The following is a 17,301-nucleotide window of genomic DNA, read 5'->3' on the forward strand; positions in this document are numbered from 1 at the left end:
GTCGTTTTTGAATTATTAAAAATGTGTTGAATATTTTTTATAGCCTTATACCAACAACAACAAACAATAAAGTCAAGAAAACAATACAATCAGATTTATGGCATGGTTAAAAACTACTAAATTCTTTCCATTTATATTACCAGGCCTCTCCTATGCTGTGCTATCCTTAGATACAGACGACATTTTGATCTAATAAAATAGATGCACGAATTTAGATCAGACTTTTTATTACATATTTGACTAGATGGGACTAGTGCAATATTGATAACTAATGGGCTGAAAAGTCCCAGGCTTAACATATAGATAGCGCCAGCTTCATTGCATTCACCGCTTTTTCAATTAATAATAACCTTTAAAAGAAAGCTATTAAAATTTCCTGATATGAGTCAGTGATCATAAGTTTGTGAGGGTGACATTGTGATAAGAGTGATACTCTTTTTGTTATTTTAAACAATGGATCAAAAACAATTTCGTTTTTTAATTTTATACTGCTTCTTGATGGGAGGAAATACGGTTCTAGCGAAGCAATGACTTGACAAGTGATTTAAGGACTTCGCTTCATCAGAAACAACAATTAAGCGTTGGTTTGCTGACTTCAAACATGGCGGCGAAGACACCGATAATGCAGAACAGAGTGGACCTCCAAATAAGAGGGTAACACAAAAAGTATAAAAGAATAGTAATAATAATAAAATAATAATAGTTAAAAGTACATAAGGGACCATAAAAAAACCAATATAGTTTTGAATGATCGAAAAGTGAAGTTGCGTGAGTTAGCTAACATTGTAAAGATATCAAAACAATGTGTTGGTTTTATATTGCTTGGGCATTTGGCTATGAGAAAGCTCTGTTCAAAGTGGGTGCTGCGTTTGCTCACTGTTGACCAAAAACAAGAAAGTGTTGATGATTCTGAACAGTGTTTGATTAAACGGAATTCTTTGCGTCAATATGTGATAATCGATGAAAAACGGATCCATTACTTCACTCAGGAATCAAAACCATCATTATCCGCGTGGATAGTAACTGGTGACAAGCCTATTTTCAGGCAAAAGATAAATCATTCTATAAAAGTGTTATTGAAATATTAGAGCGGCAGTGGAATGATTGTGTGGCTCTTGATAGAGATTACGTTGATCAATAAAGATAATTTTGAATAAAAAACGCGTTTTCTTTGTTAAGCCCGGGACTTTTTAGCACATGTGTTAACATCAATGTGCATTTCCTAAGCTTGTTGTCTAATATTTGTTAATGTTTAAATCAAACTGCTATTACAATAACTCTGTGGAACATTATTAGTCAACAATCATTTTAATAATTCACCTGCATGCGAATGTGTCCAATATCCCATTAGATTCCATTTTAGATTTAGATTTCTCAGTTGATTGTTTATTTACAAATATTTGTCATTTAAATTTAGGTATAAGTAGATCTTTAACAATAGAAAAGTGAATATCGTTTAGTGAGTTTAGGGAGTTGGCCTACTGAAAAAATAATAAGTTAATTTGTTAGAACTTGGTCGTACAAGCTTTGAAGACCTAATATACTTGAAGGCCGTTCAACACCTACATTAACATCGTCCTAAAATAGAGAAATAGTATATACTCTAGATATTTAAAGGGGTACAGCTTAACACAAGTTGTGGTAAGTTAAAGTGAAAAGGCCCGCCTTAATTAACTCCATTAATTACTAGAATGCATCAGAAAATTATAAGATAATATCTTTTTAAGATATATCATCAATTTGTTTTAATAGAGTGCCGCTAATTGCACTTGCTTTTAATAGTTAACCGGGAGATTGCAAGACTCAGTTTGCAGGTTTGCAGACCAACTGGTTAGAATAGACAGAAACTATGTTAAAAGGATAAATATTCAAGATTAATTGGGTAAAATTCTGTTCTAGAAAAATGTTAGAAGAACTTTTGAACAACTATTTAGAGCTTAATTTATACTAAAAAACAAATTAAAGGTCTTGTCAGTCTGTCTGTCTTGTCTATGTTTAACATATAAGTATAAAATGATATTCAACCATTTCTTTGTTGATATTGCGAAACATTGACGTGATCAAAACAAAAGAACATCAATGCTGCTTTAAAGAATGTGCTTCAAATAAGCATAAACGCAAGGTTATTGAATTTATATAAATAAATACTTTTCTATAAACCAATAGCGAATAACGAATTATATATTATATTTGTATCAGCGAATAAAAAAGCGTATATTGTTGGTTTTACGCCAACTCAGGTTGAAGAATATTTTCTGAGTAATGGAAACAATGTTAAATTGTACTTCTTTACCCAATACATGGTGTTTTGTGAATAAGTTCTTCGAGCTTTTTGATAAACTAGCAGTAGCGTTCTGCAGTCATTGTTTGAATCTTGAGTGTTTGAGTTTTGATTAGTGTGCAGGGATTTGGAATAAGACTATGACTTTTATTTCGTTTATTTAATTTTTGATTCGTATTTTATATATATAATATTTTGTTTATATTAAAATATGATTGGGTCGGCAATATCGTTCTTACAGTAGTTCGAAAAAACAACCACTTCTTTTCTTTAAAATTAAATAGTGTAAACTGTAGCGTTGTCTAAGGTGGATTGAAATGCACAAAGTTCCCTGGCCATAATCTTTTGGAATAAGGAAAAATCTATGTTTTAAAAACACCTATAATATATGAATCCCTGACACAAGCATCGCAGTACAAGATGTAAGGTGGATTGAAGCTTCTGAGCTGTGGATTATTGGAATTTAATAAATTGTTTATGGTTTTATGTTTTATTGTATTATAATTTATTGTGCACTAAAATTTGAGATCCCATTCCATATTTCAATGATATGGTGATATCAATATATGATATGATGAGGCTGAATTTCTTCAATTTCGTGACGAATAGAATCGTTTGGGGCTTATTCATATATAACTTTTGATTTTAAAAAACCTCATAAGGAAAACTCTGGTGCTGTTTAATCAGGAGATCTGGCTGGCCATGCTAAATCTCCACTTCGCGAAATTAGTCTTCGTGGAAGGCGTCATTTAATAATTGAATTGTTGCACGAGTTGTGAATGCCACCACAATGTGTGTGGCCACAGCCCCATCTTGCTGAAACCACATGTCCTCTAGTCCTTGCTCTTCCATTTCAGGCTCAAGAAAATCTGGATTTATGTCTTGGTACAGTTCAGATATAACACCTTAATCATTTTAAAAAAAATATGGACCAATAGTGTTTCCAGTATGAATACCACGCCATAGAGTTCTTTTAGTAGATGCAATGATGTTTCATGAATTAACTGAGGATGTTATGTTCCCCAAAACCGATTGTTCTCTTTATTGACGTGGATACTGAGAAGAAAATGGGTTTCATCGGTCATTATCAATTTAGATAAAAATTTTCAATTTCACCAGACAGCCTTAGGATTGCATTACTGTAGTCAACTTGTTGATCAGGATCTCTCGGTAGCAATTTTTGGACTAATTGAGTTTTGTACGGGAAACTTTTCAAATTAGTTTTGAAAATTCGCCTTAACTGAGAACCATGTGTCCGAATTGATGTGTCTGAAAACTGTGCAACACTATCGTTCACCAGAGCCACATTTCCAGCGTTACGAGACATGAAAAACGAGGCCTGTTTGCTGTCGTACTGTATTTGGATATATGAACATTCGCATGTAAACTATAAATTGTGATTTTGTGAGGCACTGGACGATTAGAATAGATATAACATAGATATGTATTAATGATATATCAATATATTATATATTAATGAAATTTGGGTTAAAACTCTGCATTTCAAGGCATCAATTTATCAATACTATGTAAACTACCATTTTCATACACTAAATAGATAAGTAATATATATGTTACCTTTTTCTTTTTCTTACAAATTTCTTCAGGAATGTCTTTATAAGTTGCTGTTGTTTGTCTCACATTAACTTTAACATCACCGGATTGAAATTTCGTGAACGTTTCGGAAATTGTATAATCTACACACTCTTTGTTCGGCCTATATGAATCAAAAACGTTGTCGGCTTTCTTTGTCGACGTTGGAAGTACCCTACCAATGGATTTATTTGGGCTGTAAGACTCCATTAAATCTTTCACCGATGATTTAACCCTTTCTGGTTGGGATTTCTTTTTGTTCTTCATTTTATTTAGAGTTGTTTAAATATAAAATGAAAGTAATAATAAAAACAACACAATTTTGATAACGTCAACTGACATCTAAGTGGCAGATATATTCAAATACACTAGGTCACATAATCAAATATTTTTTACCTGCATATTATTATAGATAACGTGAATATTGTTATCAAAACATAGAGAACTACTCTATGCGTCAAAATGAAATTGACAGAATATATATATATATATATATATATATATATATATATATATATATATATATATATATATATATATATATATATATATATATATATATATATATATATATTCCGTTATTGCTGCGATTTTTGATATCCTTGAGGATTCAGGATAGTTAAGCTTAAAAGTCATATATAGACAGTGCAATATTAAAAGAATAACAAGACATAAATAATTAATTATTATTTTTGTATGATCATCAATATACTAATTATTAATCTTTATTACTTTTCATTATCTTCAATACTCATTAAAATACATTATATTAACTATTAATCTTAAAAATACTATTTACGTAAGTATATTTATATTAATATATAATCTTAAAGAATCATTAAACTTGGCCTTCAATTATCAAGTGATTGTTAAATTCATTCAGTAGCACTTTAAATATGATGTTATTTTTGTTGTTGTTTTAATAATAATCGAGAAGTTCATTAACAGAAATCAGCCAATGTCTCTTTACTGATCGTACTAAAAATAAAAGAAAAATAAACTAGTAATGATAAAATGTGTTTTCAGCCTTTTGATAAGTATTTTTGATAAATTTTAATCAGTGTGTGGTCTTATAAAAATGTATTTAAAACTTATATTTTTTAACATTATATATGATTAGTATCTATACATTGATATTATCATATATTAAATATGTGTTAATATGTTCTATAACAAAGAGCAGCTTAATCTTTTTATAAAAGCGACAAATAAGATATCTGCACGTTGCCCTCGTTTGTATAATAACTAGGGATACTGAAAAAATATCGATATAGTGATATATTTTTTGAAATATCGATATATCGAAATATTGATATTTTTCATGCCTATCAATACCCTTAGTAAGAACAATTCAATTTATAATATTTTAACATCCTCTCTAATTGATGGCTTTCAGCAAGTGTCTTTTCAAAATTAATTTTACGGTATATTTTGTCAGATTAATCGATTTGTTCATTTTGATATATTTTTGGTCTTTTAAATTTTGTCAATGTCAATATTAGGATTGCGAAACTTTGTAATCAAGAAGTCGACCACGGAAATTAGAGTACAGTTTGTAAAATTAATTTGGGTTTTACCTTGAATTTAGTTTGAATGTCCTTGAACTGAAATATGTACATTACATCCCTATATAAAATATATTTTATTTTTAATTAATTTATAGTTCTTCTATTTCTTATTATCTGTTTGAAGAGTGTTATTGTCATGTTAAATATAACTTTACCGAGTCATATATTTAAATTTGGATACATGAAATATAGGCAAAATCTGGGCTGAGTACTGAATCTAGAGTATATTAGTTATAGCAATATAGCATAGAAACATCATCAAAGGACAGGAATAGTGGGTGAAAGTTAACTGATAGATCGACCAACATTAAAAAGCATTGTGAGCAAAAAAAAGTAAAACTAATGCTACATACAGCAGGGACAGCAGAACTCAACACTCTTGAATAACATTGTTTCTACAAAACACACATACGTCGGAAGTTCCACAAAGCTAACGTTCATGGAACGGCTGTGATTGCCAAATTCATTATAACCGCAGCCAAAACAGCTTCGAAAAAACTAGTGCATCGATAATTTTTGAACACCTAATAAGTGAAAGATTTGGTATTATAGAATGAATGGGGGATACATGGGGGAGGTTCCGTTTTAATTTGGGCGGCAATACCGTAGTTTTCAGCTGGTCCTCTCAATCACATCTCTTGACGGATTACTGCGAACTAAATTAATGAATATATCAACATACTCAATGATGTTGTTATTATTATAACTAGCATATTTCTGCTAAACATTGGCATATTCCAAGATGATATGCACGATAATACGACCGTGCACACAATTTTTTTGTTTAACAAGTAAAATCCGACAAGGAAAATAATCCCAGTTACGCTAATAACCAGGTTGGGGAAGAGTGAATGTCATCTGGGATGATTTTGAAGTTAGCCGATCGCCAGTTGGTAAGCCACATAAATTCTAGTTAGTAAAAAGGAGAGTCTAAAATAGATCTAAGAAACTATCTTCTTTAAGATTTTCATAACTTCTATTTATTCCTATTTTTTATGTTACCTATTTATTCTAAAATTAATGATGCATGTAAATTGTATGGCATTTGGAACAAGATTGCTAGAGTCGTATCTTAAAAAAAAACTAGAGTTATTGGAAAACTACAAGTGATAATCGAAGGAGATATAGCTTAATAGCACGAAACCTGTTAATTAAAATAACATGTTAATGAGACACCTCGAAAAATCTCGACATCCATCTCGTTGGTAGATTTAATTGGAAACATCTAGAAGAAAATCTGTACTGTTTAGTCGGAAAATCAAACTTAACTTACCATCTTAGGTTAAAAACGATTGATTTATCAGATGATAAAGGCTATTTGGAAGCTATCGGGCGGAGCATGTTTTGGATTGCTTCATTGTTACTCAAATAATTATGCTTAAAAACCGTGACAAATCGACAGAACAAATCGGATCTTGCAGGCCTATTCCGCTGCTACCTGCGATATCAAACTTATTTGAGGAATTGCTGTTAAAACGTATTAAACCATTTAGAGAAATGTCAGATTTCCAGTTTAGGTTTCGAAAACATTACTCAACAATCGACTTGACAGTAGAACAGTAGTCACAAGCTTTCAACCGGGTATGACATTTGACTAATCTACAATCAGGGGTGTGCAACTACAATGCTAAGTAGTGGGGCAAAATCTTGTTTAGTCCAATCATTGGTGGCGCTGACAACGTGAATTTGATTGGTTAGTTTAAAAATATTATATAGAATCCTGTAAGGAAAATAATTTGCTTTGATTGGTCAGCCATTTCACGTGACTATTTTATGACGTCACATTTGCTGGCCAATAATATTTGAATGAAAATCGAATTTAATTTAAAAAACTAATTTATTAAAATAAAATCCTATACAAATATACATAAATGTAAATAATATAAATAATAATAAAAAACAACAGAAATATACATAATTGCAAAAAGCAAAAATAAATAAACTACAAAAATGTAAATAAAAAAAATTAAAAGCCCCATACTCCAGACAAAATAATTAAAATACTCTTCTATAACGCCTGCTCCCTTTTTCGTATTTGTTTAGTGCCATCAATTTTATAGGATCTATTAGAGTTCTATCTTGTATTTGTGCTATACTGAAGGTAAACTTTAAGTCCTTCCCTGTTAATATTGAATTAACTTGTTTAACCCAAAAATACAATGAACATTTGACAATAAGATTTAAAATGTGGTCTTCAAAATCGCTATGGACTGGGCAGTTGAAACGTTTAAAATTTATGTGTTTTTTTAAGACATCTCTCAGAATAACAGATATGCTATTTTTATGACAAAATCTAGGTATTAAATAAAAGAGATAGCTTAAAGATCTACAAACAGTATAGTCAAACAGTCTTGATGGAGTTGTTAATTTGGGTCTACGCGGCTGCATCGCTTCTATAAAATCAGTATCGAGTTTTTGATCTGTGGAACTACTTAATGTAGAATGTAGACAGACATTGCACGTTGTCTTTTTTCTCAGAAGTTTTATCAAATAGCCTGAAATATAGACTAACGTGCAACGTTCCACTCTTGTTTTCCTCAGAGCAAAGTTCTCTGGAACTGAAAATATAGACTCAACTGGTGATTCTACAACCTCTGGTGATGCTACATCTCCAGTTAAAAAATAATGTAAGTTATCTAAAGCGCCTACATGTTCATCTTCTTCACAATTTGCTCCGGGCGAATGATGTGAAAAAAATGAAATGATGAGCCCTTTTAGAAATTTCTCGAACATACTAGGGGAAGGATGCTGTTTCTACCTCTATGACCTCTAATAGATCCAACAAAAATCTTTAAGCAATCTTGGTTAAGATTTGTTAAACAAATGTAGTTATTTGTAAATTTAGACAAAATAGATTTCTTTAAGTTAATAAATCCCCTAAAAGTAGCAATTAAATTTTTAATTGATGGCACCATAACAAATATTTTCTTAACAAGGCAATCAAATTTAAATATATAATTCCTCTACTATAAAATGATTGAACACTGATTGTTCTAAAAAGTTAAAGTATTGCAAATATTTTAGGGATATTTTACAATTAAAAGTAGTATTTATTACTACTAATTATCCAGTTATATTAATTATTACCTTCTTGTAAGACTTCTTTATGTAGAGACATCACATTGACAACATACGCACAACTTGGTAGATTAATTGAATTTTATTACTACTAACATCTTCATAAGTTTTTGAGTTTCTGTAAACAAACAATATATAAACAGACATGTAGTAGATAGATAATTTTATATGTACCTGATAAAACCAATGATGGATATGCATTTACCCAAATACCTGTTCGTGAAGGAAGGATAATTCTAAATTTTTCACTAATATGTCCATAACAAACACCATGACGTTGATATATTTGCATTGTGGTTTATCCAGGTAACTTACTATTATTTACTCGATCAACCCATTTTTGGAAAGTATCGAGATCATTCTTTGGGAAACGATGTCTAATTTCCGTAGTAGAATTTTACCCCGGTACACTACATCTTTTACTACACTGACGTATTGTCATCAATTTTTATATTATTACCCCATAATAATTAATGTAAAACAGAAAATATGCACAACGCAAAACGAAAATTTCGTGATCTAAACAAAAACCATAACCTACAAACAACAAACATAAAAATGGACGCCTATAGAAAATGCTGATTTCACACAATTTGATCGACCAATCACATTTCATGTTAGTGGCGGCACCTGCAATTTAAACTGCCAATCACAATTTGCGATCGCAGCGCTACAGTTGATTGAACTAAACAAAACATTTCCCCAAGGTCGCCTATACCGTGAAATTTCTATTTTTTTTATGTCTACAATATAAACAAATTGCTACCGAGGAGCTATTGTCAACTACTGGAATCATATCTTTTCGAAAGAAAATTTAAACTGTCACATGAAGGGGCATTCTTAGCACATAAACTTATTTCGACAAAATCTCATGTTAATTTTGTGTTGCGGCGATATGACCTCATTATATCACTTCATGGATGCCCGATTCCTCAAGCAGAATCAGCTAAACATCTCTGCATCTATATTGATGGTGGGTTAACTTGGAGACATGTTAGACAAAGAGCAGAGCAAAACAGACTCGAAATCAAACATCTTTATTGGTTTGTCGGAAGATACTGTATACTTGACCTAAAGTCAAAGAGATTGGTCAATCAATCATCAGGAGATGATTCATTTGAATATCAGTCAATTATAAAGCCTCTTTGAACCTATGGAGTGTAAATATCGGGACGCTAAAACATCAAACCAACTAGTAATTCAATGCTGGCAAAATAAAATTCTACGATTAATTACCAATATTTATAGCTAGACAACCAATGAACGGAGGTCTGATATGAAGTGATTCAAGATTTCGCCTTTAAAATTATTACTAATCACAACAACGTAGAAGTAACACAACTACTGAATAACACGCAGGAAATCAGAAGATTGAAGCAAATTAAACCACATGACCTTGTATAGTGTATAAGTGTTACACTTAACTTTATAATAAGTAGTTTACTTTTATATTAATTTTATTGACAGTACAACACATAATAAATTAATTAAGCAATTTCAAAAAAGCGGAGGTTCTATGTTCGGCTGCATATGTTTTTTAATGTATGTTTCTCCATCAATTATGGACGGATTTTCAAAATTTTTCTCTTATTCGAAAGAGTGCTCTTCCAAGGTAGTCCCATTGGAACCAAGTTAGGTTCAAATGGGGGAAGGGGGGAAATTGGGGGAAAACCTCAAATTTCAAAGGCAGGTACAAATTTTTCACATATTTTTATCTAAAATAATCAGATATTTGTGTATATATTATATGTTATTGCTGAACTGATGAAAAATCGGAAGTAGTTTAGTGTAAAAGCCATTCAGTTTGCTTTTTAAGCACTAACCATATGATATGATAAGTCGTAGAAACATGGTAAGCAACTGTTTCTATGGTGTAATAGTTAGAACGTTAAGCTCACACACGGAGCCCCCAAACAACACAAAAATAATAATATAATTTTGTCATAAACACAAAATTAAAAAGGAACAAAAAAAATCTAATTTAATATAACTGTTTGGGCTCGGTACCGACTTCAAACTGATTTTTATTTAGTTATAACGATTATTTTTTTGCAATTCGTCGGTTTTTGCAAAAGTCGGTTCAATGTTTTTTGTAAAAATACTTTTTTGTGTATTAAGATTGTACTAAACATATCTAATATAAGATGTAATTAATAAAAATGGTCTTTTAGTGTATAATAAATATAAGTGTATGTAATAAAATGCGTTATATTAAAAATATTGACTTGCTGAAATATGAGTTTATTAAACTGTTTCTGTTTTTATAAAATATGAAATTAAAACTAAACTTAATTAAAACAAAATCATCAAACTTTTGATCCCTTTTTGTTATTGTTTTGGGTCAGAAAAAACGGCATTTGTATAACCTTAATTTCAACCTTTTCAATGTTGAACACACCAATGCGTTCTGGCAACCCCCGGCTATTTTCCAAACCTTTGACGATGGGTCAACCACCTACGACGAGTCGGGTCACGAGACGGCGCGACGGCCCTGCCACCCCTGCCGTACACAACTTTTGCTGCGACTCGACAGGATGAATGTCCGCATTACGTCTGGATGGGAAAACCTTTTGCGTACATTTTCTGAATTATGTAGTGAAATGTGTCGGGCAAGGGAAATTCCTCGCAAAAAAGTTTATATTCAAAAATAATAATAAATACATACTTTTTAATTTAACACATGCCATACAATTTTTTTTATTGTTTATTAAAAAAATGTTAGGTCAGGTGTTCGAATACCGGTTAAATTTAATTTTAACACAGCTAATATATATTTTTTAGTATATCCTGCTTATACTTAGTAATATGTTTTCTTGAAACAATAATCTAATTTGCTGTCAGATTATCATTGGTAGATATATATTTAGTTGAGATATGCGTCCGTTGATGTCATATTTTTCTTTCTTTTTGTTCTGGTCTAAGACCAGGCGGTGAAATGCATGACGCATACCTGGTTGCGGAGACCTGCCCTGGAGTGATTAGTTGGAGTAAGATTACGTGGGACTGCTTCTGGGCTTACCATTACATTACGCCGAAACCGCTTCACAGTTGACCCCTGTGGATCGCTACTGCTACTGCATTAAATTTGGGGATATGGCACCCGTTGATCGGGCAGTCGTTAGTGGGCACGAGAACCCGGCGATTCTATTGTTTCGCGAACTTGAGTTAACACACGACTGGATACTGTCGTATGGGGGCAAAAGTTATGACTGCAGCGACGGATGAGGTCGTTTCAGCCTGGGTAGGAGAGGGGGGGTCAGCGGTCACGTGGTGCTAACCTCCTAACATGTCGACCAGCTCGCGAACAAGTGCGTTTTCAGAAGAGCTTGAGCTGAAGTTGTTGTTTGTGGAATTATTGTGATATGAAGTGCTTGATTTCTGGAGTGTCAGTTTCCCTATGAATTTGATTATTTCTGACAAACCATGGACAGTTTAAGATTCTCTTGAGGAGCTTATTTTGGAAAACTTGAAGCCGTTTGACCTGGTTGGGTGTAACAAACTTGAAGTAGACATTAGATCCGTAGAAGAGTACGAACCGAATTAACATATTGTGAAATAAGCATTTGATGGAGATGAGAAGTCTGATAGAAGGACTGACCAGAGAAGATGGTTTTGCGGGTTTGCTATCCCCGAACCTTTGTGGATTGTTTTCTGGATTTGGGAATGCCAACCGAGCCGTCGGTCGAAGTGGAGACCTAGGTACGTGACATTATCCAGCCATGGAATTATTGCGGTGTCGGTCTTAAGTTGCGAGACGCGCAGTGCGTAACGCTTCTTATGGAAAATTATTGTTGATGGTTGATTGCTGCACTTTGGGGGTGCTTCCGGGATTTTGGTACAGGATCTAGAGTCGTGATGCCCGTCACATTTGACGCACCGCGGGGAAGCTCGGCAATGCGAGCCGGAATGCCCGAAAAGCCGGTAGTTGAAGCACCGTACTGGCTGGCCGTTTTCCCTCTGGATCTCGACCTTCAGTGTGATGATGCCGAGTTTGGTCATGTAGATGATCTGTCGCTCGTGGCTTGTGGCGACGAATAAGAAAATGCCCTCCTTTTTGTTTCGGGTGATTTTTGAATGTCATTGTGCTTTGGAGATTCTAATGAGCTCCATGAACCTCTTCTTTTCACTGAGCACTATAGGTGGGATTTATTCCCTTTTTGAGGGAGTTTAAGAAGCAGTCGCCGAAATGATTGGCAATGTTTTTGCTGTGGAGGTTAGGATTTGGTTATAGGACCTGGGCAGGCTGGGTTGGTCTGGTGGTGATTTGTTTCAGTGGTGGTTGTGGGACCGTCCTGGTGATCGGCGTGTGTTGCACTGAGCTGATGGCAAATTTAGTATTCGAAGGCTTTAAGTTAGCCTTGGCCTTCGATTGGGTGGATTGAATGGCCGGTTTGGCTACCGGCTTGGGTTCTGATTTGGGAGCAGCTACCTGTTTCGCCTTGTTGCCGGCCTTCGGCAGCTTTCCTGGGGTGGAGTGATGGGTCCTCTCTTCCTTTTTCCCACCAAAGTGAAACCATCATCCGGGTCTTCATTTTCCAACAGTAGGGATATGAGTTGATTTGGTGTCTCAGTACGTTGATCTACGGGCTGGGCCGGGGTGGGTTTAGCAAGGGCGTCTTGTAGTAGCATCCGCATTGCGGAGAGCTCGTCTCCTTGCTTGGTTGTATTCGAAGTTGAGTAACCTCAATTTTATGCTCTGCATTTTCTTTTTGCAGATACTCGATAAGTCCAAGACACATCAACTGGGCATCGTCAGGGCTATCGTCGTCAGATTTTTCGGTTGTAGGACGGCTTGGGCAGCTTTCTGGAGGCAATGATGGCTTTTGTGCCGTTTATGGTATTTGGGCGAAGGTGCTGATGAAAGCGGTTTACGAGTCGATCGTTTGACAATCAGTTGCGGGTAATTCTCGGTAGAGTAGTTAGGCTCGGAGGACCAGACACGACCGTTATCTTCGAAAGCTAGCACGGAACTGCCCATTGATGCCATCGTTATATTTTTTCAGGTAATTTTGGTGCTAGATCTGGCATAACATTTCTCTTGAGGCGAGAGTATCTTCAACTGCCGACTCCTTGCAGTTCAACAGCTAAATGGTCAATGTGTTGGTCTAGTCTGGCTTGTTATTTTTTGCTGTATGACTTAATTTCTTCCTTTACTGTACGCAGATTCAAATCTAGGTACCAACTATGAACTTGACTTGACTTTTTCCAGTAGTATTTCAATTACCGAAAGGAGACTTGGATCTCTATGAGGCCACATCTTGAGCTGAATTGTCTGGTTTCAGTATCATTGATGTTTGGGCTATATTCCATTGGCTTGAGTATAAGGTCATTCTTGGCATGCCCTGAATATAACAAGTATGAGCCGTATTGGGCGATGTTTCACAATTGTAGCGTCAATAAGATCGTAACCAGGGCATTTACCTTCCTGAAATTTTTGGATTTCTCACCTTAGTTCATATAGTGTCACATGTTTCAGTGGAAGGCATACAGCTAGAGCTAAGCTATTTGTCAATTTCATAGTCGAGATGTTGATTGTTGCTAGAAAATATTTTAAAAACTTAGGTCAAACACTGTAGGTGATTGACATAGTTATGTACGTATTAGCTTTTCACAGTTGGAGCGAATCCATGTCCCATTTGTGTTTTTAATGGTGTTTCCTGTTGTTTGGAGCGTTTTAAATTTTTGTAGTCTTCAACAAAGAACACGAAATGTTATTGTAGTCTCTCGTTTTCGTTCATTTTTTGATTAGAGCCTTTAGTTGCTGTGAGGCTTTATTAGCCGTTTACACATTTGACGAATCTGAATGGTTGTAAGCATTGATTTTTGGAATGAATAATTCTTTGGCACTATTTGCATTGGACGACTTATTATTTCTTATAGGGTGGAAGGATACTCTCATATGATAAACATTTTAGTTTGAATGTCTTTACTTTTATGCGTTGGTACCAGGTCTACTTAAAATAGAGGTAAAGTCTCTCTTGAAGTGCGTTAGCGTACATTTACAAATTATCTTACTTCGTGTCCATGTTCATTGAGTTCTTCCTTCATTTGGAAAGTATCCCCTTAACTGTGGAGAGCTCTAAGTACAATTCTGTATAGTTTTTCATTCTTTAACATGTTCATATAGTGGCTAATGTTGTCCGTGATTAATTTTTCTCTTTTTAATATTTATACTTCTATAGTTACTGGATTATTTTCACAATGTAACCCTATATGAGAGTTGTCATTGTAAAATGCTCTGCCGTTGTAATTTTTTTTCTTTAATATCTGTTACGTCTTCCTCATTGCTTAGAATTTCAAATTAATTTTGTGTAGTACTGCATATGTAATTGTATTGTAATTATTAAACTCTCAAATTTTTAAGGCATTTAGAGAGTTTTCACATATTAAGATAGTTGTGTATAATGTTATTGCTGAGCTGATGTGATGGAAAATTGGAATTCATTCAGTGCAAGGGTCATTCAGTTTGCTATTTAAGCAATATATATAGTATATAAGAGCTCGTAGAAAGAACGTTGTCATTTCCTTCTATGGTGTAATTGTTAAAGCGTTTAGCTCCCAATTAGAGATTGCGGGTTCGATTCCCAGAACGGACAATAGTTTTTAGTTTTTCTAGTTTAGTTAGAATACTTTTCGAACACCTAGACTAGGTAGCGGACCTCGGGGCCTGGAAGCGCTCTTAACTTTCAATCATTGTTTATTTTATCCCTATTTCTCTTCATACCTTTACTTGCCTACCCATTGTGATATTAAATAAAATAACAGCGTAATTTATTGAGTAAATATCTAACACTAAAAAGAGACTTCAAAAAATAAATAAGGAACTTACCTAAAATTATTATTTGTAATTATTGATTTTTAACACAAAAAAACATTTTAAAACAAAATGTATTTAAATTAAAATAAATAATAATATTATAAATAAATAAAATAATATATTAAGAAAAATAAACATTTTAAAATATCTACTACACGTATTTTATATTTTACTAATTATACACAATTTAGCTTAATATCTACCTAAACCTATTTATCTATTTAAAATATTATTTTAACTACTACCAACTGATCACTTTGAAGTCGGTATATAAGGCCTTTATCATATACGAACCAGATACTATAAAGAATGAAAAACAACCACAACATTAAGGTTATATTCAAAACAGAGATGAAGGTGAAGGTTCTCTAACCCCAAAACTAACTTCAGTATCAAAACCTCCACCTTGAAGTTACATTCTGTAGCTACACAAACGCCGGCTTTTTTTAGTGTAATGTAAATAAATAAATGAGATAATTGACATTTGAATTATTATCCGGTTCATAAAGATATATAGGAAGATTTCTCAATCGCGGCCTGACTATTTAACTATCAAAAAGGAATGGATTTTTGTATCGGATTATCACTGATCGTGCAAAAAGCAAGTGTGAAAGGTACAAGAGGCAAGATGCAAAAACCCTGTTTCTTATTGTAAAATTTTTTTTAAATTATTTAATTAATACATTGTTACTAGTCGTTTCCGCCTAATCTACAATTTGTCTTTATGATACTAACAACTTAAATCTAGGTAAATAACTAGGAGGACCCATCGGCCCTATCTCAGTCTTTGGTGAAATAATGTTTATACATGTCACTGCTGTATTTTTTTAATATATACACCTCACTACAGAACACTGCACAAGATCAGATGGTTTGTTTCTTTTCAGTCTGTGTCCTGTTCTGGTGGTATCCAAAACATCCATAAATATAAATATATATAATATACAAAAAACTCATCCATAAGTATCCGTATTATCGTTTCAGTATTTGCTTATATAATAGCAATTTATTATGTACTGTTAATTGTGATTTTCGTCCAATTAGCCAGTACGTTTTCCTATATTTAAATTCCAGTTAATTTCTTTTCTTCTTTATATGTTCCTTCCAGTGAAATTTTGCATCAAGATTCATTCCGAGATATTTAGCGTTGTTGCTATATGGAAGTATTATTTAATGTTATTGGTGCTTGTACGGCCTGTTTATAGGTGAATTGCACATGTACAGATTTACTTTCATTAATTATTATTTTCCAAGCTTGTGTCCAATTATTTATATTGTCACTTGCCTATTGTAATTTTCGCGAGGTTTCTTCACTATTGTCTCCGACAGCTATAATCTCACTATCATCAGCAAATGTAGCCATCATAGCATTCTCCAATTGTGGTATATCAGAAGTTTAGAGTAGATAAAGCATTGGTCCCAGTACACCTCCTTGTTGGACACCTGCTTTAGCTTCTTTTATTGTAAGCTTCTTCTTGTTTGATTCTAAACATTCTGGTTGTAATGTACGATTTTAATAACATCAATAACATCTGTTATTCTGTGGACTTGGTCCATTGTTGAATGCTTGTTAAGAAACCCAAACTGGTGTGTTAGTATTAGGTTTTTTCTCTCTATGAATTGTTAGGAATAAAAACGCCATTCAATGACTTTAGGTTTAAAATCAAATGGTAGCTAATGTGCTTCTTTTTAACCATTTCGAAAGTTTCTATCCATCAGCTGCTCCTATTCCGCGTCTTCAAACTTATTTACTGCTCTTATCTCTTCTCCCAAGCGGAATTCACCTGATTTTATTTTTTGAAACCATTTCCGGAACGTTCTTTCACTAATACACTCATCACTATATCTTTCTATTATCATTATACGAACGTCAGTTATATTATTTGCAAGTAAAATTATTACTTTCCGCAAATGGCAATGTTTGTTGTTAATCATGCATACTCACCTAAATGTATATCGTGCTA

The 17,301-nt window shown here is 33.4% G+C and overlaps 1 protein-coding gene across 1 annotated transcript in view; it reads right to left on the reverse strand.

The window, feature by feature from the left end:
- The window catches only part of LOC143190979 (uncharacterized), a 30,169-nt gene extending 25,961 nt beyond the window's left edge, over positions 1–4,208 (reverse strand). Inside the window, exon 1 of the mRNA XM_076395603.1 lies at positions 3,860–4,208. Within this exon, the coding sequence (XP_076251718.1) occupies positions 3,860–4,141 (282 nt within the window). The 5' untranslated portion in view covers positions 4,142–4,208. The remainder of the gene's footprint in view (positions 1–3,859) is intronic.
- Positions 4,209–17,301: the final 13,093 nt, after the last annotated feature.

The sequence above is a fragment of the Rhynchophorus ferrugineus genome, unplaced genomic scaffold (assembly GCF_030347505.1).
Source record: "Rhynchophorus ferrugineus isolate W39M unplaced genomic scaffold, kcgeb_rfMv2 rfM2, whole genome shotgun sequence".
NCBI lineage: Eukaryota > Metazoa > Arthropoda > Insecta > Coleoptera > Curculionidae > Rhynchophorus > Rhynchophorus ferrugineus.